This window comes from Schistosoma haematobium, chromosome 2 (assembly GCF_000699445.3).
Source record: "Schistosoma haematobium chromosome 2, whole genome shotgun sequence".
Lineage (NCBI taxonomy): Eukaryota > Metazoa > Platyhelminthes > Trematoda > Strigeidida > Schistosomatidae > Schistosoma > Schistosoma haematobium.
The window spans coordinates 44,746,915-44,773,945 of NC_067197.1; the positions used below are offsets into that span (position 1 = coordinate 44,746,915).

Consider the following 27,031-nt stretch of genomic DNA (forward strand, 5'->3'; position numbering starts at 1 on the left):
CACTTGACATGCCATCATTTTTCTTCTTTTATAAATAAAGGACCCTACAAAGAAGGTAACGAAACGCAGGACAAGTTATTTGTCAGCTGACTATCAACTTTTCCACCGAATCAACACCCGGTGGGCTTCATTACCTCAGTACGTGACTGAAGCTGAGTCTGTTGGCTCTTTCAAAAAAATGTTGGATCAACCGAGAGACTACCATTGCCAGGACTAACATAAGCCACCTAGCCTCGCGTCTTTTCCTAACTGCAACTGCTTTTGTTTTACCCTACAAAGGTTTTTACATTCCCCCGTAGTTGTGGTTTTCAAGGTCATCAAATCTATGAGTGATTTCAAAGTACTGAGTTCCGAGATTCTTTTTTAAATCTCCGTTTCACTGAAAACTGTCATGAAATCGTCAGTAGCATAGTAACCGAATTTGGCACGCAAAACACAACGATAAGGTCTGTTTCAGTTCATGCTATACGCCGGGGTAATTGTAGTCTGGATGACAAGAATAATATAAATAATGATGTTTGTGTTTGACAGTATAATCATACAAACATTTGCCACTATTATTAAGTTATTAACCTAGATTTTCGTTCTTCATATGATAATTCATAGTTCTTCGACTTCACTTTTTATATTGCTCAACACTAAAATTTACAGAAAAATACACGCATATTTTTAAGTTAGTGAATTTCTTGACAAAAGCTCCATAGTCCCATTTCGTATTATCGAACGATAACACTTTATCTGAGAAGTGTTGGCACTGTTTGCAGAGATTTACGATATGCGTTATAAACGTTTATAGTGAAACAAACCTGAGGAAACGTTTGAAGCGTAACCACTATATATAACTCATACATAATGATGCTAATATGATCACACACTTCATTTCGGAAATCGATAAATGATCAGTTTCAGTTTTGAAAGGACAAGAGGCTTGACGGCCTGTGCTAGTCCTGACAATGGTGGTCTCTCAGTTGATCCAAATTTCTTTTGAAAGAGTCGGCAGATGGAGCCTCAACCACGTATTGAGGTAATGAATTCCACTCGTTGATGATTCGATGGGAAAGTCGGTAGTCAGCCGGCAAGTAATTTGTCCTGGGCTTGTGAACATTTTTGGAGTGTCCTCGTAAATTCTCTGTTTTGGAAGACAATAAGAATGAGGACATATAAGACGCAAATTTATCACCAAGCAATTTGAAAACTGTAATCAAGTCGCCTCTAGTTATTTGATATGACAACGGGGATAGGTTTAGCTTGGCCAGTCGAGCATCATACGAGAGTTTCTCTATCCCGGGATTTAGCTTAGTTACTGTTCTCTGAACCTTTTCCAAAAGCTCACTGTCTTTTTTAAGCAGGGGCTAGCCGTTTGCATACAGTACTCACGTTTAGGACGTACGAACACTGTATACAAAGCCAAAAACATTTTAGCGAATTCACTAAAGAGTTTGACATGACGGAAACAGGTTGTTGTCGTATTAAAAGCAATTGGGAACTTTTCGATAAGTAGAATTTCATTCCTCCATAAACTACGGTGGTTAAATTCAAGTTTCTATAACTAGTGAATAACGATGTACCCTTGCTATAAAATATTTAATTGCTCTTAGACTGAAAAATTAGCTCTGGAGTTATTATAAATTTTTGTGGGTTAATACCTGCCAACAACTAGGAGCAGATCGCTTAGCTGCAAATTCATCTTTATTAAACTTCAAAAAGTGATATAATTCATTTCAATTTCATGTAGGTGGGTTTGTAATACATCCATAATATCCTTAATATATGAATTCCTGCTAGTATAAATTTGTAACCCTGTGGTTCCAGTGAATTTCATTTGTCTCAGCGACTTCAAATAAATGGATTGCATTAAACAGTTGGATTGAAAGATTAAAAAGTTTCATATTTTATGTTTAACTTAAGTGGTTAGTACATGCACTGTGTGTGCCCATCGACCACCTACCTCGGAGCACGATGTTTTCTGGTCCACGAGAAAGTCAAAAAAGTCTAGTAATGCTCAAATCAAGGTCTATGATCAATCTATGAAGCCATTGACCGTTACGCTGAGAAATCTAGAAAAATGAAGACTACCAAGTTCGTGTCCGCGCTACTATTGCTACAAACCGTTAAAGGCTTTGGGTGATTTGACTTAGAATTGTCTACAGTAGGAGGGATGTATTCACTCTTTGTCTTTCAGCAGATTCTAAGTTTCTGAATAACATTAAATACCTTGTAGACTTTTTACTACATTAATCCATATTTTCTCCGAAAATCGTGTCATTAATCTCCAACCAATTTAATAACAATAATACTGTTACTGCTGTTAGTGTGGTTGACAACTTCCTAATAACTAAATGAAAAGCCACATCTTTTTATAGCTTAAGGAAGATAATAGGTACTTAGATTGTGATATATATATATATATATATATTTCTTTGAATTCATGAAAAATAACAACTCAGTGATATATCACTGAATTATTCCGTCCTTGTTACTACTATTGAACTTGTTGAGTTTTGATCATTTGTTCTACCGAACAGCAATTTTTGTAGTAAAATGAGTTATCTTGCAGTGGCGACAGTTTCTACCCCAATTTACCCACTTTAAGTCCAAAATATACGTCAAGAAATAATTTGGTATCTAATTAAATAAAGGTCTATCCTCTACATGTATGCTTTTATTTGTGTTCAACCGTAAAAGTAAAAAGAGAAGATATGTGACTGTCTGTACGTCGTTATCTTACGTGAATTACTTCAATATAAAACATCATCTAAGAAATCCACACTTGAATTTGATTCCAAGTAAAACCAGTCATCATGATCTTGAGAGTTAAGGCTTTCCTTTTAGACTCAAATATTTACGCTTAATGATTATTTAAGTCACCTGAAATCAGAATACCATGATGATGACATCTCTAAACGGGGCAAACGTGTTTGATATTGATCAGAATATTACCGTATTTCCAAATGATTCATTTATCTTTAATGAGTAAACATAATTACGTTCATCCATCTTTGTTTTATTCATAGTACGGCTATAATAATAATGGATAAAACTCGAGTGGGAACATCCTTTTCAAAATATGAGCAACATGACGAAATTTTAACGTCAACGGCTCTTACCTCCAGAATACTAGATAACTTAAATGTACTTAAATGCAAATTGGACCCCGATTTAGTTAACAATAGTAGATTATGTCATGACGAAAAAAGTGATTTTGGTTTCAACGAATCGAAACCTTTTTTACTCAAGTTTGTTGAGCAGAAAAATAAATTATTCAGGTAAAGTTTAGTTACCATTCTGTGAAATATATTTAGCTCCTTTTAACGAGCATTACTTGTTATTATTGGTGGGTATATGGCATTGGATAATATTCATTGGCCTCGTGATTTCCGGTGAATATCGGCTTTCACTAGGAAGCGCCACAATTTTTTCTAAAAAGTGATCCTTCAACTTTCAGGACAGAGTTTAAACACTTTAAATTGTTTTTCTGATTATCCTTCTTTTAACAAGATTGTTTTCAACGGATGAGGTTGCGGGTCCTATCTCTAGCCCTTCTCTTTTTCCCGGACTTAGGTCCAGCAGTAGCCACAGAAGGGCTAGTGGTTGAGCTAAAGGGTTTCAGTGATTAAACGCTATTCAATATAAGTCTAAATTCCAGTCATAAAATATTGTATGACTAGTTTGTTAACAGTAATTGGTTAGATATTTTAAGCCTTATCCACATGAAATGGCAAACTTAATTTTGGTTGGAAAAGCGATTGTTTGAATGCTCTACAGAGTTCAGTGTGTAGAAACGTTTATTTCCTAATTATAAGCATTTCCAGTGAAATAACTTTGCTGACTAGTAACAAATATTATGTTTCCTAGTCTATTGTATGAAACAGAATGTACTGATCAAATAACGCTGTTACTAATAGCTAGATTGACCTGAGATGTAATACGTGCATTATCAAGAGGATGAGATCAATCATCAGCTAACCTAGGATTCCTGTTAGTTGACACGTATCTGTATGGTCTATCTGTTATCATGGGATAACAAATGAAATATCTGTCAACCTCGCGAAATACCAGTCACATTTGTATTGAATCTTCTTAACGGATTGATTCCAGTTGAGTTACCATTAAAGATCAGGAAGCAATAAAAGTCTATTTTCTGTTCGTATGAAACGGCGTCTACGACGATGGAAACTAGATAATATTCATCAGCAAGTGGTTGTGGTCCGCGTGACTATCGTAACCATTGGTTGGAGATTCTGAGTGACATGACTCAAAATCAATCACAATAGCGTCGGTGTATACACTCCTCTGTCTTTCCTTATTCCGTGAGATTTAAGTGACTTTATACCTTTTTTTCTGCATCATATCTTTATACACAATCTTTCTTTTATACATTTCTACCACTGAACTACTTCTACGAATCCAGTGTTCATCTTGTTGCGCTAATGAGTATGATGTGGCAACTTGGACCGATATATGTATGTGCCTGATTCTATGTTGTAGCTAACTGCTTAGCTTTTAAACTACTTAGCTATAACCGAATGATTCATATTTCCAAATTCTATCACCTTCTGGCTACAAACACAGCTTTATTGTTATTACTATTATTTTTATCCTTTATCTTAATAGAAACCAAGCAAACCATGAAAACATCAATGCTACTCCTATCAACACAATATCCCAAGGTAAAAAATCTTCTATAAAGAAAAGAAAATTCTTACCAAAATTAAATCGTACTGAACATTTACTAGCAATAATTCCTAAAACTGGAACAGTCAACAAAATCCCGATTGATTATCAAGTTAACCAACGTAGGTTACAATCTCCTTTCTTGAATTTCTATAAATTATATAATATAGCAATAGTAATGATGGATAATGGCTAGCAGTGGAGTCCAGGACCCGAGTTTAGTCCTATTTGGGACTCGTCAGCCGGATTTGCCTGCATCTCAGAGTTGATGTTCACTCTGGGACTCGAACCCAGTACCATTCGCTTCAAACGCCATCGTGTTATCCACTCAGCTACTGAGTCCTGATAGCCACTTGCTTGTGCAATGGGGTGAACTTAAATTCACTTGGTATTGTTTGACTTGCACCTTCCCATCTAGCTGACGAGTCCCAAATCGGACGAAACACGCGTCCTAGATTCCACTGCTAGCCACTATCCATCATTGCTTACAAAAAGCTTGTGAATTAAGGCAATATCGAGGCATACGCACAGTATTCACATATGCCAATAAGAGACTGATCAATCGCAGTCTTAAACCTCAATGGGAAGATACAAATCAAACAGTACCAAGTGAGTATAGCAATAGTATCTTAAAGTAACTAGTATGTATATTTTAAAATAGAAAAGTCAGTTTGAATATGGAAGCTGATTTGAAATTAAAGAATACTGAACACAAACTTGGTATCTTTTCAGTATTTTATTCAATAGTAAGTTAGTTTTCTACAAAACGGAGTCATTGACCCCTTGTCCAACCATCCTCTTATATCGGCAGTAAATCTAAAAGGGCTCTAAGTGAACTTTATGAGAACTAGAGATCCTAAAATATGCTTCAAGATATAATAAAAAATACTCATTTTCTAGTTTTAATCACGTTCGAAGTATCCTTGGTGTATTCATAATCTATTGTGTTCATCACGTTACGAATTCGAGCGGATCCAGTTATTCAATTACAATGTAGGACCAGGCACATATATGCATCGGTCCAAATTTCCATAACTCATTAGCACAGCAAGATGAACACGGGATTCATAGAAGCAGTTAGCTCAATGGTGTAAATATAAAGGAAGGATTCTATGTGTGGATATAGTACAGAAAGAAGGATATGAAATAATCCGTGTGAATAGTTGTAGATGACATTAGATAATGATGTAAACATATCCTTAATTCATAAAACTTGGGAAATCCTTATTATCGATACCCAGTATATTGTTTGGTAGGATTTTCTTAAAGAATTCTAAATATTATCAGAAGGGGGTTTTGTGGATTCATGAGTCAGTTAACGCTAGACCACTCTAAAAAACTTGAAAGCACTGGTTAGCCGTATCGGCCCAATATGAGATTCCTCAGAAGTGAGCACTTTATTTTATTCAAACACATAAACATTGGTACAAGGAGGCACCAAATAGATATGTACTACATAAATCATTCGGTTTGTGTGTGGGCTGTGATACTGCCTGGATGCCCAAACAGAAGCAGGTGGAGCAACATCAGGAGATGCAGTTCCATGATAGACGATGACCAACGACTAGTTCATACATCATTTGTTCCTTCAGGATACTAGAGCCCATGTGCACCATTTGTATGGAATCAGGGTTTCCCAACTCTTCTACATGGATTCCCCGCATCCACGATTCCGTATACAAAATTCGAACACAAGCTATTCAATACTTCTAGAAAAGACATCGATTAGTGAAAAATATCTTTTATACATTTAATCAATCTTTACAAATACTTACCTTCAGTATTACACTTTAATTTTTCTATTTCATTAATTAGAGAATCCCTATAAAACAACAATTGATTCTTCTAATGAATGTAATATTGATAATCAGTGAGTTCTAATTAATTTTGATGGAATATTCTTTGATAAATCTTAAAGACTAAAGCTTTTACATCAATAACATTCATGATCTGAATAAATATAGATCAGATAGGATAAGAGGAATATGAATACAATTATAGTTTGATATCATGAATAGATCAATGTTAGACCATCATTGAAAAGCTGCAAACATTGGACAGACGTTTTTGTTCTAGTATGGGACTCCTCAGCAGTACTTATCCACGATCCCTCACATGAGACTCGAACCTAAGATTTTCGGTCTTCCGCGCTAACACTTAACCTTTAGACCACTGAGCCGGCATCCAACGGTTTTCATGAGTGAGACCGAAGGTCGTGGGTTCGAGTCCTACGTGGAGAATCTTGTATATACACTGCTGAGGAGTCCCATACTAGAACGAAACAGCGGTCCGGTGCTTCTAGGTTTTTCATGATGGTCTAAGATTGATAGAATCATGATATCAAGATATAATTTTCTTTGTTATCTTTATTCATTTATTATTAATATTGATCTCTCGGATACAAGGCTAACCTACTTAGCGCTCACCACACCATATTATTTCCTTTTAATTTCATATAATTTAATGAAAAACACAAAGTCTTCCACTAGATATTCCATTGATTTTGTAATTTTACTATTATTTCTCTCATCCTATCTGGCCCATATGATGGACGTTCGCGCGATACCATGGATTGGTTGAAGTTAGACATTCACATCGTTGGATATCGACTTAGTGGTCTAAAGGCTAAGCGTTCGCGCACAAGATTGAAGGTCCTAAGTTCGAGTCCCGTGTGAGGGATTGTGGATGCGTGCTGCTGAGGAGTCCCACAATAGGATGAAACTACCGTCTAGTGCTTCCAAGTTTTCCATGGAGGTCTAGCTTCATTTGACTCATGACTATTACTCTTCTGATATACTATTTAGTTTTCTTTTCATCTCTACTATTGTTTATCTTTTTTATACAATACCAGAATACATCTTCAGTTCAATACTAATGATATTCATAACCAATTGAGAATTATATCTTACTGTAAAAGTAAGTTTCACCTTTTTTTGTTATAAAATCAACATGATCAAAAGATCAATATTTGATCGAAGAATATTCATATTGATAAATTCTCTTGAGGTTCGATGAGATTATAATTTATGGATGACCTTTGAGCGATGCTAAAGTGACTTTCAGAATATCGAACTAGTTACTAAGCCTAAATGAGGATTATACAACAGTTTGAAGAATAACGATTATGATTTATGGTTAGGAATTAGATTTAGGGTTTTTCATAATGAACTGATATCAGTTATAATAGCAAAAACGTTATTTAGCTAAATGAATGAATGAATTTTGCGCCAAAATTCAAGACCTGTTATCCCAAATCTGATTGGTTCGCCCATCAATGATAATCCCACCATGTTAAGATCCATGATCAGAATGAATATTGGTCAGATAGGGTGAGAGGAACAATAGTAGAATGAATCCAAAGTAAATGAATCATATATAGGGGAGATTGATAATGATGTTTAACCAATAGTAATAATAATAATATAAATATATGGGAATGACGATAACAGAGACAATTATAGTTGACTACGAAAGGTCGTAAGTACAATAGTCAAATTAGGTCATTCAATAGATAAGATTACTATTGAATAATTGACCTTGAGATTGAACAGGGGAAGAGGAGTGGTTGAAGATATTTCGTCCGTACAATTAGCTCCGGTTTCTTCATCATGATAGTTACTGCTTTAGCGGTTTAAAGGACTTGGATGCCGGCTCAGTGGTCTAGTTGGTTAAGCGCCTGACACAAGACTGATAGGTCCTGGGTTCGAATGTCGCGGTGTGCGGGATCGTGGATGCGCACTGCTGAGGAGTCCCATACTAGAATGAAACGACCGTCCAGAGTTTCCGGGTTTTCTATGGTGGTCTAGATTCAATTGACTCATGATTTCAATCAGTGAGACTTGAAATGTGACAAGTTTTTGGCAAAAATATTACTGACCATATAAATAATTGGAAAAGGATTGGCTTATACTGGCATTATGGCCAGTTTGTACTAAATAAGCGAATATCGAGCTGTTCACTTTCTTCATCAAACCTTTGTTTAACCACTCTGGGAGGTGTTTACGAGCACGAAAATGTAAATTCCTAGAATTTCGACCAATATAACTTGCTCCACAGGAGCAGTCAAATTCATTCATCTTTCCAAAGGTGGTCTAACATCAAACGGTTCATGATCTCAATCAAAAAAACTTAATAATCTCCACAACCCCTATACTAGTCATCTTTCAGCCTCGGTGTCACCATTGGTTCTGTAGAAAACACTGATCGTAGTTCTCCAGCGTTGAATATTTTTTGAATTATTCTAAATAATCTCTGAGTTAATATTTCGCTATCCACATCCCCCTCTGAATTCTAAGCGCATGAACAGGGATTTCGTATTCATCGTTTGTATTTCGTCTATTCTCACCTTCGTGATCATATATTGGTTGATAAACTTTCCAGTGTATCCTTTCTCCCTAAGTATATTACGCAAGGTGCTTAACTCTACTTCAACTATATCTGTAGAACATATAGTGCATATTCGGTGATTGAGAGTTTTGATCAGGTTTCTTTTGTACTGAAGAGATTCAAAGTCAACGAAACGTGTGTATTGCCCTGTCCACCGTTAGAATGTTAACTCCTACTATTATCTACTTTATCAGTTATTGTTCAAATTACTAGGATCTAGAATACTATGTAGAAATCTAACTAATTACAAAGTGTTATAACTTGTGTCCTTGTGCCCCTATCAATATTTATGACGTAATGATACCGTTAATTAGAGAACAGTGATTTATTGACCGGATCAATGACGTACGAAGCCCGTACGAGCAGTTTAGAGTCTTTATACTTTGAGAAGCAAACAAATACATTACTAGTTTACTTCTGTACAGTGAGGTTGAAGATTTGCTTATCCGGAAACATTGTAATGAACCAAAATCATGGAGCGGAATAATGTGTACACCATTATAGGACGTAGATAAATAACATTATGAGTAATACACATATATAGAATGTGCATGACCTGTGTGCACTGGTTACATCATATTTTATAAATAGTTCTAGTTTTCACAAGACCCAGTCAGGCACCAGTTCTGCAAAACATATAAATCTTAACTACAAGCTTTTCAGGTGTTTGATATTTATGATAGTGTAGGGGATTATTATAATCACCATCAGTTTCAGAAAACTGAGATCGAATCTAATCTTCATCTAAACGGTCATATTAGTTCATGGGACCAATTTCAACTATCTCTGCGGTACCTCGTTGAGGAATGAGATGAACTTTATTTTGTCAAAGTAAATACGAAGTAAACATGTACTATCAATGACTAGTTGTTTTGTTATTCATGAGTCGGTCAAAGCTAGATTTCTATAGAAAACATAGGAACACTGGATGACCGTTCTGTTCTAGTATGAAACTCCTCAGCAGTGCACATGCACGATCCCGCGCACGGAACTCGAACCCAGGATCTTAGATCTCGCTCTCGAACACTTAACCTGTAGACCACTGAACCGGTCGGCATCCAACGGTATTATTATTTAACTTCAGCCAATTCACGAAATCGCGCCACCGTTCACCATTGTCTTCAGTGAATTACTATTTCATAGCAAACACAGCTGAACTCCACTAATCACGGCTTCTCATTACAACTGTAAGAAATACCTCTTGAAACCAGTCACTAGTAAGTGGAATCATGGATGTGCATTGTTGAAGAGTCCCATACTAGGACGAAACGGACGTCCAGTACTTTCAGGTTTTCCATGGTGGTCTAACTATAATCGACTCATGAATTCAATTGTTAAATTACTATACTCTCCACAAAATCGCTTTCTGATAGTAATGAATTCAATCTAATTATTTATTCACCATTAACATGAACGTATTCGTCTTTATGGACCATAAATATTAATTGTTAATGTGTAAACTATATTCTTTTGTAGGTAAACAAATGAAATTTGAAGCAAGTTATCCAAACACAAATGTAAGTTCAATGTAAAACAAAAAAAAGAGTTGGTATTAAGGTATTCACATCAAAGTGCATTACTGACCGGTTTTGGAGATGATTGGTTGAAAGTTAGGGGCGGCCAAATCAAAATATGGCATCAGTTCATAAAGTCACTAACTTCTAGTCTGAGCCATTTTAGTAGATGCAGACTACTTGGTTAAGGTCTATATGACTGTCGTAACCAATGATTAGAGACTCTTGATGACATGGCTCAGAATCGATCACAGTGGCGTAGGTGTATACACTCCCCTGTCTTCCCATAAATCCTGAGATTAAAATTGCTTTATATCTTTCTCTCTATGAACTAATTCTTCCTTCCTTTATTATATCCTTATATGCAATCTTTCTTTTATATATTACCACCATTGAATGAACTACTTCTATGAATCCGGTGTTCATCTTTTAGTGCTAATGAGTGAGGTATGGTAACTTGGACATGCCTAATCCTACATTATAGCTGACTGAATGAAACAAACTTTTATTGAGAATCATGAAAATCTAACAATTCAGAATCATTAGGCTTAACAGACGGAACAAGCTTCAACTGTGTCGACCTACAAATTATCAATCAATTAAACCAATATCACAAAACTGATATAAAATTCAGTGATTTGTCAATATTAAAATTTCCACAAAACACCTGATAATAATTATCTGCTCACTAGTAGCTGACTTCAAAAGATACTCCTGGAGTTCTAGTGAGAAGCCTTTACCAGTGGAGTTCACCCAGGTCTGTTGTGAGATATCAGCTCACTGAAGACAATGGTGTACGGTGGCGCAACTTCGTGGACTAGTTGAAGTTAGACATTAACACCATTGGACGCCAACCGGCTCAGTGGTCTAGTTGGTTAAGTGCCTGGCGCGAGACTGATAGATCCTGGGTTCGAATCTTGCAAGGGGCAGGATCGTGGATGCGAACTGTTGAATAGTCTCATACTAGGACGAAACGACCGCCCAGTGCTTCCAGGTTTTCTAAGGTGGTCTAGCTTCAATTAACACATCATTTCAACCAATGAAATAATAAAATGACATATTTAATCGTGTTGTTTAGGTAGATATAACAAAGAACTTAACCAATTTAATTCAATTGGATCCAAAAGAAGAGATTGTTGTTAGTGAATATCAAGATGGAGATTTTACAACGACTGGAATTCAAGGACAGAATAAATTTGATTATAACTTGATTAAAAAGAAAACAATAGTAAGTCGACAAATAGAATCAATTTCTTAATACAATTTGATACTACTTATCTATGTTTTAAGTAGTTAATCTAAAATAGTAAAAATAGTCATGTAAATGAAACAAACATTGATACAAGGTGGCATCAAATAGATATGCACCACATAAATCATTCAATTTGTGTGAGAGCTGGGATACTACTCGGGTGCTCAAACAGAAGTAGGTGGTTTTCTTTTAGGAGCACCAGTTCTCTCAAGATTACAGGTACACCTTGCTGACTAGTGTCCAGGGTCCGGGGTTTCCTGTTGACTACCTCCAACCAACGTCTTATATCCCACCTTATGTTCTCGTATACTACAACAAGTCTAAGGATAAAATTTCGTAAGACAAATTTTACGTCTTAAAAAGAAACAATTCACTAAACAAACATACGGCTGACGAATCCAGAAAAGGACGAAACGCGTTTTGTCATAGATTCCACTGCTAACCACTATCTATCTTAGCTTATTTTAAGATGACGTAATGAGAAAAAAAAGAGAAACAGTTATCAACCATACTCATTGAATATTTACATTAACATTCATAATACTGTAGCTTAGTTGTATTAGATTGTAAACATAAAGAATTTTAGAAAATGGATCATTCATTGAATTCATCCTACTTATGAATGGGTAGTTTTGCTTATACTCTTACTACCTCTACCACTACGGAATTTGATTCGGCAACTGCATTTCTGTGCTAATATGGTGTGGCAACTCGAACTGATGTACGTACGTACGAAGTTCTACGTTGTTACTGACTGACTGACTGACTGACTGACTGATATATGTTAGTTTAATAAAGTATACACTCTTGATTTTATTCAAAAGACTCACATAGGTTATTGTTTCAGCTGAATAACTGATTAACCTCTGTTATATCCCAATGAGAATAATGAATGGTAACTATTGGGATCTATTTATAAACCAATACAATACATATATTGTATAAGTGTTATGTAACTTAACTCATAGACTATTATTATACGACTTACCATTGTTGAGTTATGCCCAGTCTGTTCATTACAGTCTTCCACATTCACACCGACTTTTGGTTAGATCTGGTACTAATGTTATTTTCCATTTTATAATACGATGTGGTCTGTTTGGTTTGTATATAAACCGAGTATACTTGAAATACAACATTCATATCATGGAGGCTGAGATTGTTGTTCTAGACTCAACAGATAGACAGGGCTAATCAGAAAGAAGAATCGATCGAGACTGTAGACTGCTCGTATATATTTGATGCATCATTGATCCGGTCGATAAATCACTATAATCTAATTGGCGGTATCATTACGTGAAATATATTGATAGAGGTTACAATGGTCACAAGTTATAAGAACTTCATAATTGATATAATAAAATAATCATAATGAGTTCAGTGGTTAAGATCATGAGTCAGTTGAAGCTAGATCACCATGGAAAACCTGGAAGCACTGGATGGCCGTTTCGTCCTATTGTGGGACTCCTCAGCAGTGCGTATCCACGACCTCGCCCCCTGCGAGATTCGAACCCAGGACCTATTGGTTTCGCGCGCGAGCACTCAACCACTAGACCACCGTTGAATTTGCTACAGTATCCACAAAACCCATCTGATATTAATCAACATATGCTCACTAGTGACTGGCTTCAAGAGGTATATCCTGGAGTTCTAGTGAGAAGTAGTGACCAGTGGAGTTCAACCAGGTCTGTTGTGAGATAGTAACTCACTGAAGACAATGGTGGATGTGTCACTCAATTTCGCGGATTATTTGAAGTTAGACATTAGCACCGTTGGATGCCAACCGGATCAGTGGTCTAGTGGTTACGTGCTCACGCGCGAAACAAGTAGGTCCTGGGTTCGAGTTTCCCAGGGAGCGAAGTCATGGACGCACACTGCTGAGGAGTCCCACAGTAGAACGAAACGGCCGTCCAGTGCTTCCAGGTTTTCCATGGTGGTCTAGCTTCAACTGACTCATGATCTTAACCATTGAAATTACTATTATATCCACAAAACCCATTTGATATTAATCATAATGAATTAATGATTTTCCTTTCGTTGTAATTAGGAAAAGAATACTATGAAAAGAAAGCATCTTAAGTCTATTACAGGTTAGTAGTATTAATAAGTAATATAATTCAAATGAATAACCATTGAAGCCTAAGATAAACACCACTAATCTAACGTACACACCGCTGATCTTGAGATGTTGGAGAAGATTTGTAGATCAAGTGGATGATTTTAATGGAGCTTTATTCTCTGAGTTGGTTGGTTTGATCGTGGAACTTTCATTGTTGTTTTTTTGAACGACATCAGCAATAAACAAGCACATTGAAATCGATCCAATTTATCAGCCAAGCAGGAAAATTATGTACAAATATAGGAATATATATCAAACTAATGGAAGATATAACCAAAACAAAGAAGTAAACAATAACAGGTTTAAAGTCAGTAAGAATTAATCAACATTAAGGTGTACTGAACAAGGTGTGAGTCACATGTGGAGAAATTCGAACACTTCACTTCTCTCTGAAGTTTGTACTGATGATGTCATTCAGAAGAACGATGAAAGCTCTATGACTAAACCGTTCAGCTCAGAGAACAAAACTCCATCAAAAACACCACCGATCGCTACTACCGAGTGAATGATTTGGTAAAGTCGTTGGATTGATGTCGTTCTACTGGCTTTTCCTCTCAATTAATACTGAGAAAGATGACCTAATTTGACAAATTAGAGGAAGTAGGCTAATCTTTTTAGGATGTGAGTAAAGAAAATAACAGTTCAGCATCAATAAACAAAGATAAATAGTGTCTAGTTGAGGAATCTAGGACATGCGTGTCATTCTATTCAGAACTTGTCAGCTGGATGTATTTGCATTTCAGAATTGATTACCTCAAGTGGTGTTCGTCAGGGCTGTCCACTCTCCCCATTCTTGTTCAACTTTGTCATTGACGTACTTTTAGAGATAACACTCTCCTCATCTAAATTTACAGGGGTTGAACTTCTACCGGGAGGTTCACTTGTTGACTTGGAATATGCCGATGACATAGTTTTATTTGGCGAAGACGCTGACAAAATGCAGAGTCTTCTGACCACTCTAAGCAACAATGTAGGTATGTTCGGGATGCGATTCTCTCCCTCGAAATGCAAAATGTTGCTTCAAGATTGGGTTGCATTGACACCCGAACTAATGATAGGGAGTGAAGTAATTGAGCGTGTCGATCGCTTCACTTATCTTGGAAGTCTGATCAGCCCTTGTAGTCTGGTGTGTGACGAAATCTCAGCACGGATACAAAAGGCTCGACTAGCTTTTACCAACTTGCGTCATTTATGGCGTAGGCGAGATATCCGTCTATCAACCAAAGGACGGGTTTACTGCACAGCAGTTCGTTCCGTCCTACTTTATGGCAGTGAAACATGGCCGGTAAGAATAGAGGATATTCGTAGGTTACTAGTATTTGATCATAGGTGTCTTCGAAATATTGTTCGTATATCCTGGGACCATCGAGTAAGTAATGCATTTGTTAGGAAATGGGTACTAGGTAAGGATGGCAAATCGATTGATGACGTAGTGAGAATTCATCAGTTGAGATGGCTGGGACACGTGTTACGTAAGCCCAACGACCGACTGCCTCGACGTACTATGTTCAGTGGTATAGGAGTAGGTTGGAAGAAAGCTAGGGGCGGCCAAACCAAAACATGGCACAAGTTCATGAAGTTACTGACAAGTGGACTGAGTCATGTCTGTAGGTGTAGACTACCTGGTTGGGGACCGCGAGATGATAGCAACCGATGGTTAGAGACCCTGAATGACACATGGCTCAAAATCGTTTGCAATGGCGCAGGTGCATACACTCTTTGTGTTCTCCCAAATTTTGATCTCCTTATTCCTCCTTGTCTCGTTTTTTTCTCCTCTCAAATTTACTTCACTGTATTATACTCATTAAGTAACATCTCCAAACACTAATTTTCCCGATTACTGCTTATACTCTTGCTACCTCTACCACTACGGGATTTGAATCGACCACTGCATCCCTGTGCTAATGTGGTATGGCAACTCGAACTGATGTACGTACGTACGAAGTTCTACGTTGTTACTGACTGACTGACTTCAGAATTGATGTTCATTTTTGGAACTCGAACCCAGTATTTGTTTATTTGAATACATAAATATTGGTAAAAAGGGGCACCGAACACATATGCGCCACACAAGTCACTTGATTTGTGTGTGGACTGTGATACTGCCTAGGTGTTCAGACTGAAGCAGTTGGTTTTGTTAGGGGGCCACACACTGAGCGTTCGACATAAAGGTCTGATCCAGAAGGCAGTGGAGCAACTTTAAAACATGAAGTCCCATGGTAATCACTGACCAACAGTTGATTCATACTCCATTCCTTCCCTCAGCATACTGGAGCACATGTGTATTATTGGGTTGGGATCAGAGTTTCCCACCTCCGCTATGTGTCCACCAGCCCGGGTAAAGCGTCCTCTCAACTTCGTAAACAACACACCCACCGCGAGAAAGCAGTGAGTAGGACTTCCTTGTCAGTAGTTGTATGCACCTGGCCATGTAAGAGCATTTGGAGAGAGAGGGCTGACTCTCCTCACCCTCAGCTGTACCATCACACTATCTTCTCAGCTACTAAATCCTGATAGTCACTTGCTTGTGTAATAACAAGTGAATTGACTATTTTCCCATAGCAGTAATGTTGTAATTTAAATAATTCTAAAATATTTTATTGATATTTTTATTCATGTAGAAAAGGTACCAATTCTATGTTCTAATACAACAAAGAAATGTTGTTCATATGGTATACGTGAACCAATTGAACCTTGGTTCCCGTTAGATTCATTATTAGAAGAAAATAGTCGGGTTAACCAGAAAACGAATTCAAAGTAAGTTATTTGTACATGGTATATTTCACGAGCTATTTCACAAGCTATAAGGCTATGTAAAGCTGAAGGTCTCACATGAGACTGAAGGTTCGCCATTGATATTTTGGATGGTTCCGCATTACTTTGGCAAGTTTTACTGACTGATCATGTGCGAAATTGGTTTTGCTGGTTAACTGATTTCATTCATACTGGTAGTTGCTTTTTAGTGTTCGCAAGAGCCATTGTCATTGTGACATCGTAAGGCATGTCGCCATTGCAAAACATTAGTGAGTTTGACTGTCGTGTAAGCGGAATAGGTCAACTTTGGCCTGTTCGTGTTGTGCATAATTGATTTACGCGATTCATTGATCGGAATAATTATACATGTGATATGAATGTGTATATGAATAATACGAATAGTCCACCAGGGTGTATGGTACCTGTGTGGTTGTGCCACAGGATTGAGCTGTACTATTCAGATTGTAGCGTTAAAACCTATACGGTATCTGGTTCCCCTGTGAAGTGGGATTGAGCTGTACTGCTCAGGTTGTCAAGTGAAAGTTTGAATGATATCTGGTTCTCCTGAAAACCAATGTAAAATTACCTTGTCTCACAAGGGTATATTATATAACCGTAGATGTATTTCACATCGCTTAGCTTTCATCAATGTTTTCAATGGCCAGTGATTTAATAAACCATTTGTGTTATAGTGACTAAAGTCTTTCTATTCGAATGTTTATTCATTGTGTAAATAATCTGTGAACACAATCTATATTGCTAACTATTTATGACAGGTTTTGATGTTTTCTAATCTGGATGGCTTCATTATAATATGATGACTGCCAGTCTAGACTCGCCAATATACATAGACTTCTTTGACTGTGAGAAAGCATTCGAAAGTGTGGATAAGAGGACTTTATGTAAAACTTATGTGACAATATGGTGTACCTGGGAAGATTGTCAATATCATCTGAAATTCATATGACAGACAACACTGCAATGTCGTGTGGGGAGGACAGTTGAAAGATGCATTCCAAGTAAGGATTTTCTTCAGGCAAAACTGCTTACTCCTTACCTTTCTTTTTCTTCTGGTGTCGGTCGACTGGATTATGAAGATTTCCACACCTGATGGGAAGCACAGAATACAACGGACATTTTGAATGCAACAGGGCGGTTTGGACTTCACAGATGACCTACTCCTTCTATTCCATGCACAACAACAAATGCAGATGAAGACAACTAGTGTAGCAGCAGCCTTTGCATCAGTGGACTTCAACATACACAGAGGAAAAAGAAAGCTTCTCAAATTTTTATTGAGAACACCAACTCAATAACAACTGATGAAGAAGCTCTGGAAGAGGTGGAATCCTTCACGTACCTGGGAAACATCGTCCATTAACGAGGAGAATCTGATGTAGATGTAAAGATGAGGATTAGCAAAGCAAGAACAGCATTCCTACAATTGAAGAACATGTGGAACTCAAACTAACTGTCAACCAATATCAAAGTCAGAATCTTCAATACGAAAGTCAAGACAGTCCTACTGTTTGGAGCTGAATCTTGGAGAACTACTACAACCATCATCAAAAATGTACAATTATTTATAAATAGTTGTCTACTTAAGATACTCAATGTCCAATGATTGGATACCATCTGCAACAGCCTACTGTGGTTGAGAACAAACCAGTTTCTGACTGAAGAGGAATTTATGAAAAGATGTTGGAAGTGGATAGGATTTACATTACGGAAATCACCAAACTGAATCACGAGGCAAGCACTAACTCGGAACGTTGAAGGAAAACGAAAAAGCCGAAGGCCGAATAGCTCACTGCATCGGGAAATGGAAGTAGATATGAAAAGGTTGAATAACAACTGGAAAGGATTGCACATAACAAGGTTGGATGGAGAGCGCTAGTGATCGACCAATGCTTCTCCACAAGGAGTAACTTGAGTAAGTAAGTTCTTGATAAACTTCTTTAGCCTCTGTTAATCTATAATTTGATTGTGTTGGCGTCATAGGAAATCTCTGATATTCTTAGAACATAATTATCCATGAACGTGAACATCTTTCAAGTCAAATTTATATCCATATTCGATGCAACTTCAATGTAGTTTTATTCTTTATCATTTTTATTACAGTTTACGCTTGAATCGATCTAAAAGTTGTGATATTAATAATTTCAAAGTAAGTGATTAATTTTATTATGTCCTTGATTTGTTTACCTAATGCCAGCTCAGTGGTCTAGTTGATTAAGCGCCTGGCGCGAGACTGATAGGTCCTGGGTTCGAATGTCGCGGGGGATGGGATCGTGGATGCACACTGCTGAGGAGTCCCATACTAGGACGAAACGGCCGTCCAGTGCTTCCAGGTTTTCCATGGTGGTCTAGCTTCAAATGACTCATGATTTCAACCAGTGAAATACATGAAAGAACTTGTCCTGTTATAAGTTAAGGTCCTGATACAATAGGCTAACTGCTTCAAACTTGGGGTATGAAATACTTGAGTTCAAATTAAAACTAATGGTCTTAGGCAAATTGACAACAACTATCCTATCACCTGATTGGTCAACAAGTAAGAGAAGACAAGTCAATTGGAGCGCTACTTGATGAATTCCCAATTCACGAATCACGATTCAGATGAGTATTAATTGTTTGGACCTACCTATTTACGTTCAGGACTGAAGTTGATCAGTCCCTTATTAGCATATGTGCATCCTGTGCGGATTTCCTTAAGTCACAAGAATGATAAGCTAAGTTTGGTGGTGTCTAGCAGTAGAATCCAAGCTGTGCGTCTCATCCTGCTTCAGATTCCTCAAATGGATGTGCCTGCATTCCAGAGTTGAGACATTCCACACAGGATGCACATATGCCAATAAGAGATTGATTAGTTTCAGTATTAAATGTCAATGGAAAGATTCAAACAACCAATACAAAAATAAACTAAACTTCACCAAACTGCACAAGCTGGCTATCTGGATCCAGTAGCTTAGTGAATAACGTGATGCTGTTTGAAACAAACATTCTGAATCCCAGAGTGAACACCAACTCTGAGATATAGGTCATTCAGCTGACGTGTCACAAGTGAGACGAAACGTTCTTACTAGACTTCACTGCTACCCACCATCCATTTTATAGTTTGAATCAGTCGTTAGAATACGATCATGTCAAACAAACGACCTAGATTATGTAATCCTTTTTACCAGTTTTCTATAATTAAACTTCAAAGGGATTTAGTCACTATGCTGTAAACTCGATAAACAGTGGTCTATTGTTACTGGTAAACATTCAACATCACAATGGTTTCTAAATGTTATGTAACTGAAGAGAAGTAAAATATTAACAAATTCTCAACATGCTATAAAGCATGGTTTTGTGATTATATCAGTTTCACCAAGTATTAACTATACATTACCATGTTTCTAGCCTAGAGGATACATGAATCTCACAACGTGTAAATCACCCATAGTTAAGTATTGAATATACAACTCATTCAGTTGCACATACTCATATTAACAGTTGCAGAGGCTTGGGATTGATATCAAACATGAGCAAAGCGAATATCCATGAGTGGCTTGAATTGCCTCCATCTATCCATTCACTGTCAATCTGTTTACTTTGTTAAGGCAGCGTTCTCAGATTGGAGACTAAAAAAGGATCAAATTTCAGATAGCCTTTTGTCTATTATGTCAAAAAATATAACAACCACTCACATGTATCTTGAGCTGACTGAACCTGCTGATCATGGTAAAGCCATCAGTATTCATATTTTTACCGACAACATAAACCGAAACCTATCTCGGATTTGAAAGTGGTAGTCGACGATGAATTACACCAGTAGGAGGTACGATTAATAGCAATAGTTTACTGATTCAGTTTAGTATGGGACTTCAGTAAATTACATCCCACCAATGACTAAAGGCATGATCTCTCCACAAAACCCATTTATTTAGCATTCATCAAGATATTTTATCATCAATAAATCACTCATTAACGTGATTTCTAGAAATAAGTATCGATTCAACACAAAATAACATTCATGGATATGTCTTCTTTCAATTCAACTCTTTGCACAATACAACGGTTATCTTTAGAACTTAATGTGTTATTTCGACCATAAAACTATTTCGTAGTTGAATTCATGAGCTAGACAATCATTGAAAACCTAGAAGCACTGAATAGCCGTTTCGTCCTAGTATGGGACTCTTTAACTGTGCGCAACCATGTCCCCGCCTACGCGATTCGAACCCAGGATCATAGATCTCGCGCGTGAATGCTTAACCTGTAGACCACTGAGACGGCATCCCACGGTGTTAATGTCTAACTTCAAATAATCGACGAAATTGAGCGACACATCCAGCATTGTCTTCAGTGAGTTACTACCTCACAACAGACTCAGTTGAATTCCACAAGTCACTTACCACTAGAATTCCAGGAAATACCTCTTAAAGCTAATCACTAATGAGTATATGTTGATTAGTATCAGAAGGGGTTTTTGTGGATATTATAGTAATTTTAATAGTTGGGATCATGACTCAATTAAAGCTAGACAACCATGGAAAACGTAGAAACACTGGACGGTCGTTTCATCCTAGTATGGGACTCTTTAGCTGTGCGTATCTATGATCACGCTCTCGGGATCCGAACCTTGGAGTTATATATATATATATATATATATATATGTCAAGTCCTACGTTATTTATAACTGATTGACTGCATTTATTTCGAAAGTATTTATGTACAGTTTGGATTGTATTTACGTAGGCCGCTGATCAGCATTCTTCAACACACTCTTTCCTGGGCCTTTCATTCTAGTTCTATCCAGTTGTTGTTCATTCTTCTCATATCTGTCTCCATTTTGTCGGAGTAATGTATTCTTTGGTCTTCTTCTCCTCCTTTGGCCTTGAAAGTTTCAGATGAAGGCTTGCCTTTTGACGCAGTTCAGTGCTTTCTTCAATGTGTGTCCTATCCACTTCCAGCACTTCTTCCTGATTTCTTCCTCCGTTGGAATCTGGTTTATTCTCTACCATAGTAGGTTGTTACTGATAGTGTCTGGTCAATGGATCCGAAGTATTTTGTGTAGACGACTGTAAATAAACACCTGTATCTTCTGGATGATGGCTTTCGTGGCTCTCCAAGTGTCCATCCATCCCATACAGTAGAACTGTTTTGACATTTGTATTGAAAATTCTGACTTTGGTGTTAGTTGGCAATTGTTTCGAGTACCAGATGTTCTTCAGTTGTAGATATACTGCTCTGGCTTTGCCTATCCGCGCCTTCACGTCTGCATTAGATCCACTGTGTTCATTAACATTTTTTACTCCCTCCAAAGCTTCTCCGTCAAGTGTGATTCGATTAGTGCATGTTGTATTGTATCGAAGAGTCTTTCTTTTCCCTTTGTGTATGTTGAGACCTACTACTGCTAAGTCTGCTGCTACACTAGTCATCTTCTCATTCATTTGTTGTTGTATGTGTAATAGAAGAACCAGATCATCGGCAAAGTCTAGATCGTCTAGCTGCATCCTAGCTATCCACTGTATCTTATGCTTACCCCGGTTGAATTGTATTTAGTTATTGATAATCAAGATCATCATAGCAGAGATTGAATGTCCAATGACATAACATAACATAACATTTAGAATAAGAATCCACTGAATACTAATCGATTTATTTTAATTTATTTTAGTTACCATGGCAACCTGAATTCAGCAACTTATATCATAGTTCACCGAATTTAATGAATCAACTAACTGGTGATTTGGTTATCAATCAAAATTTTTCAAGTATATTACATGAAGTAAGTTTATAATATTGATTAATTGATCAATGAATGTTCTTCATTTATTGATTCCATTTTCTTTAAGTATCCTTTACATTTGTTTCTATTTGCTATTCATCCCTTTGATGTCTGCTTCCGATTCCTGACTCATTGTGTTCTATGGCCTTTCTCTTTTCTGTTTCCCTTCAGGATTTCAAGTTAGCGATTGTCTTGTGATACAGTTTGATGATTTCCGTAATGTATGTCTAGCTCATTTCTACCGTATTTTTATAATTTCTTCAGTTGAAAGTTCGTTTATTCTCATCCATTGTAGGCTATCACTGATGGTATCCTGTTAACAGACATTAGGTATCTTACGTAGAAAACTATTTATAAATACTTGTACGTTCTTGATGATGGTTTTAGTAGTTCTCCGAGTTTCTGACTTTCATTACTGTATAAATAACATTAGTGGAATAGTGCAAGCGCTAATTATCACCAGCTTCCAGCTGAAGAAGAAATTAGGAAAAGACGATAGAAATGGATAAGACATACGTTACGCGAATCATCAAACTACATCACGAGGCAAGCCCTAACTTGGAATCCTGAAGGGAAGCGCAAAAGAGGAAGGCCAAAGAACACATTACGTCGGGAAATAGAAGCAGATATGAAAAGGATGAATAACAAATGGAAGGAGCTTAAAAGGATTGCCCAGGACAGGGTTGGATGAAGAATGCTAGTGAGCGGCCTACACTTCTTCACGAGGAGTAACAGGCGTACGTAAGTAAGTAAATAGTATAATGACTGATTAATTAACTTCAGAATAATTCTTACTATAAATATTAATCGACTTCGCTACCAATATTGATAACTAAGATTTTAAGATCTCCAGTTTTGTTAGTCATAAACATTGATATATTCTAAGAAAAAACTTTGTCGAACTGTAAAATAGATGCACTTGTTATTGTGCACTTGAATCTTCCCACTGATGTTTAAGACTGCAACTGATCAGTCTCTTATTGCTATGTATGCCTACTGTAAGGATCGCCTCCATATTCCCTTATTCACAAGCATTCTAAACAAAGATGTATTGTGATTAGCAATGGATTCTAGGACATATGTTTCGTTCTGTTTGAGACTCGGCAACTGGATGTAGTTACATCTCAGAATTTATGTTCACTCCACCCAGGACTCAAACCGGGTGCCGTTCGCTTCAAACGCCATCTCATTATTCACTTGACTATTGAGTCCTGATAGCCACTTGATTGTGCAATGGAGTGAAGTTTAAATTTAATTGTTATCGTTTACTTGTATCTTCCCATTGATGTTTAGGACTGCAATTGATCAGTCTATTATTGGCATATGTAGCGTTTGAAGAGAACGGTACTGTTTTGGAGTCTTAAAATGAACATCAACTGTGATATGCAGATACATCTAGCTGACGAGTCCTAAATAGGACGAAACGCGCTTTGTCCTGTATTCCACTGCTAGCCACCATCCATATTTTCTTGTAAAATATATATGGGGTTAAAATGTAGCAGAGCATTCAACTTTTAATGTCGAGTAAAATTATAATACAGTAATCAAATATAATCAGCTTTAAAAATATCTTTCAAAGTTTTATACCATTTATTGATTAATATCAGATGGGTTTTGTGGATATTATAGTAATTTCAATGGTTAAGGCCATGAGTCTAATAGTCTAGTGGTTAAGTGCTCGCGCGCGAAACCAGTAGGTCCTGAGTTCGAATCTCGTAGAGGGCGAGGTCGTGGTATGCGCACTTCTGAGGAGTCCCACAATAGGACGAAACGGCTGTCCAGTGCTGCCAGGTTTTCCATGGTATTCTAGCTTCAATTGACTCATGATTTCAATCAAAAAGATAAATGTTTTGTTTAGATGAATATTGAAGTAACTGACATCAAGTGCCAACATCATTTCCAATTATTGAAATATTAAAAACATACATTCTTTAACCAAAATGTAATGAAGAATAGATGACATTGTATAACTGTATCAAGTTTAGTTTAGGACGCTTCAGAAATGCTAACTTACCACTTCATCTATGACCGAATAGGATATGATCGGGAAATGGAATTCGACCTCAATAGCTCATATTTGTTATTTCGATCAATGTGAAAAACAGCTAGTCTTATCAGTCAATCTAAATCTCTTCGATGCCTTAATTGTTTAGGTACTACCATTTTGTGGTGTTTGTTTGTTTTTTTCAAACTTTTGTACACTATCCAACTCACTATCTTTTTCTGTTCTGTCAATTCTATCCAGTTAACCCAACAAAGAAAGTTAATATTAGATATGGAAGAACAGACTAATGATAATCTGGAAGACAAGATATCACCAGAAGATTGTAATTCCAACGAAAAGAATAAAATCTGTAAGTAACCTGAACTATTTTTTGAATATAAAATATGATTATAGATAAAGATGGATAGTGGTCACCAGTGGAATCTAGCACTCATGTTTCATCCTCTTTGCGACTCGTCAGCTAGATGTGCCTACATCTCAGAGTTGATGTTTACTCCAGACGAAACTCTAACACAGTACCGTTCGATTCAAACGCCATCGTGTTATCTACTTAGCGACTGAGTTCTGATAGCTACTTGTTTGTGCAATGGAGTGAAGTTTAAATTCACTTAGTTTTGTTTTACTTGCATCTTTCCATTGTTATTCAGGACTGAAATTGTGGAGATTATTAAGTTTCTGATTGAGATCATGAACCGATTGATGTTAGACCATCGTTGGAAACTTGGAAGCACTGGGCGGCCTTTTCGTCCTATTGTGGGGCTCCTCAGCGGTGCGCATCCATGATCCTCCTCGCAGGATTCGAGCCCAGGGCCTTCAGTCTCGTGCGCGAACGCTTAACCAAATGGACCACTGAGCCGGCAACCAATTGTGCTAATGTCTAACATCAACCAATCCATTTAATTGTTCGAGCATCCTCCATTGTACTGAGGTTCTGTGGCAGTGTTTGTCACTGAAAGGAGTACTAAAGAAGTACATTAACCCTATAAAGGCTATCTACTCGGACACAACTGATAGAGTAAGAGCTTATGGCGAACTGTCATCAGAATTGAGTACCTCAAGTGGTGTTTGTCAGGGCTGCCCAATCTCTCCATTCTTGTTTAACATTGTCGTTGACGTGTGTTATAACTTTAAGTTGGGTCGATTATTTACCCTGTGCTAATTGTTGTGTCCTTGACTGGAAAATTAGAGAGCAGCGCGCTTATCGATCGATTACAGTGACACGTAAACACGTACGGACGGCCTAGGGTCTTGATTGGTTTGGCTTCCCTGTCCAGCCCAGTCAGTTGAGTCCAGAACACAAGTCACAACCTCTGAGATATGAATTACCATATTTCAAACATACTTTGTTTATATACCAATCAAGCATACCACATCGTACCATAAAATAGAAAACAACATTTTGTACAATATTCAACAAGTGGACAGATATCGACCAATAGGAAATGTCCATTTAAAGTCCAAGGACACCATTGGACTTAACATGATAATTATTGGTCTATTCCTCCGCATCCACAACACCTCCCCCTTTTTTTGAAGATCCGGAGTTGATATCCGGATTTTGAAATTTTCTGGGTTCATCCTCCCCCACGAAATAATGTTGGGTCCTCATATCCCCAAGTTAAAATTAATTTGACTTTATTTAAAACATAATTGTCACATGGAACAGAGAAGTCACTAAAAGTGATTAAGTAGTGTGGACCAACGTCGCTTGATATGAGGTCATCAACGTTCGATTCTTCTGGAACATTATCATAGAATTCCTTGGAAATCTCATTTGTGGATAGTTGATCACTGGGATAATTAACATTTATCAAAATTGTATTAAACTTCTGATCATCATTCGGTGCATCTAACACATTTTCTGGTACAAGAGGATCCAGATAATAAGATTCATCAGAATCTCCTGTTGTTGACTGATGAGGACCGTTTGGAGCAGCTAGACTCAGTAAACTGCACGATTTGTTTCCTGTTTCCTTGTGAGAGGGTACCGTAATTAATTTATGAGCATTTCATAAGAGATCTTCCTGTGAGCTGGGTACATCACTGTCTGTACACGTTTCAGGAACAGTGGGATTTGAACCCACGACAGGGAATGTTTCGGAATTTGACATTTCTGGACAACTGGGCGGATCATGAATAACTGTCTCGTTTACATCACTGGTCGTCCGGGATTCACAGAGGCTTTTATAAACAGCTTCATATGTTCTGCAGTTGTTTTCCAGCTCAGTCTGAAGATGAGAAATGAACTTAACAACTTCTGTTGCATCTCCGAAACATGGAAGATTTACTAACCGTGTGCGTAAATTTTCTAAGAAATTTAACTGGCTATTTTTGAAGCGCTGCAGTTGGCGATCAAGTAGTAGCTGTAATTGACCGGGAGGGTAGTCATTTCCTGAATCAGCAGGGTAATGAGAAATACTGTGATCAATTAACAACCAATGACTCCCAAGGACGCCGACGATCAATCTGAATGCTGATAGGCGAAAATAAATAGGCTGAATCTCGTCCAATTACAGGGTTCAAAATTTTCTCTACCCCGTCGCCAATTGTT

The 27,031-nt window shown here is 37.3% G+C and overlaps 1 protein-coding gene across 2 annotated transcripts in view; it reads left to right on the top strand.

The window, feature by feature from the left end:
* The first annotated feature begins 294 nt into the window (after positions 1-294).
* Positions 295-27,031, top strand: part of TTC6 — an 86,519-nt gene continuing 59,782 nt past the window's right edge. Inside the window, exons 1-12 of one of the 2 annotated variants that reach the window (XM_051215324.1) lie at positions 295-446; positions 3,015-3,266; positions 4,615-4,796; positions 6,490-6,544; positions 7,526-7,590; positions 10,537-10,577; positions 11,657-11,802; positions 13,874-13,916; positions 16,567-16,702; positions 18,821-18,866; positions 22,365-23,220; positions 24,721-24,829. In XM_051215324.1, the coding sequence (XP_051068538.1) occupies positions 24,751-24,829 (79 nt within the window). In that variant the 5' untranslated portion in view covers positions 295-446; positions 3,015-3,266; positions 4,615-4,796; ... (7 more) ...; positions 22,365-23,220; positions 24,721-24,750. Of the gene's footprint in view, positions 447-3,014; positions 3,267-4,614; positions 4,797-6,489; positions 6,545-7,525; positions 7,591-10,536; positions 10,578-11,656; positions 11,803-13,873; positions 13,917-16,566; positions 16,703-16,839; positions 18,633-18,820; positions 18,867-22,364; positions 23,221-24,720; positions 24,830-27,031 lie in introns of those variants that run through there. The other variant, XM_051215325.1, reaches the window with a different exon arrangement.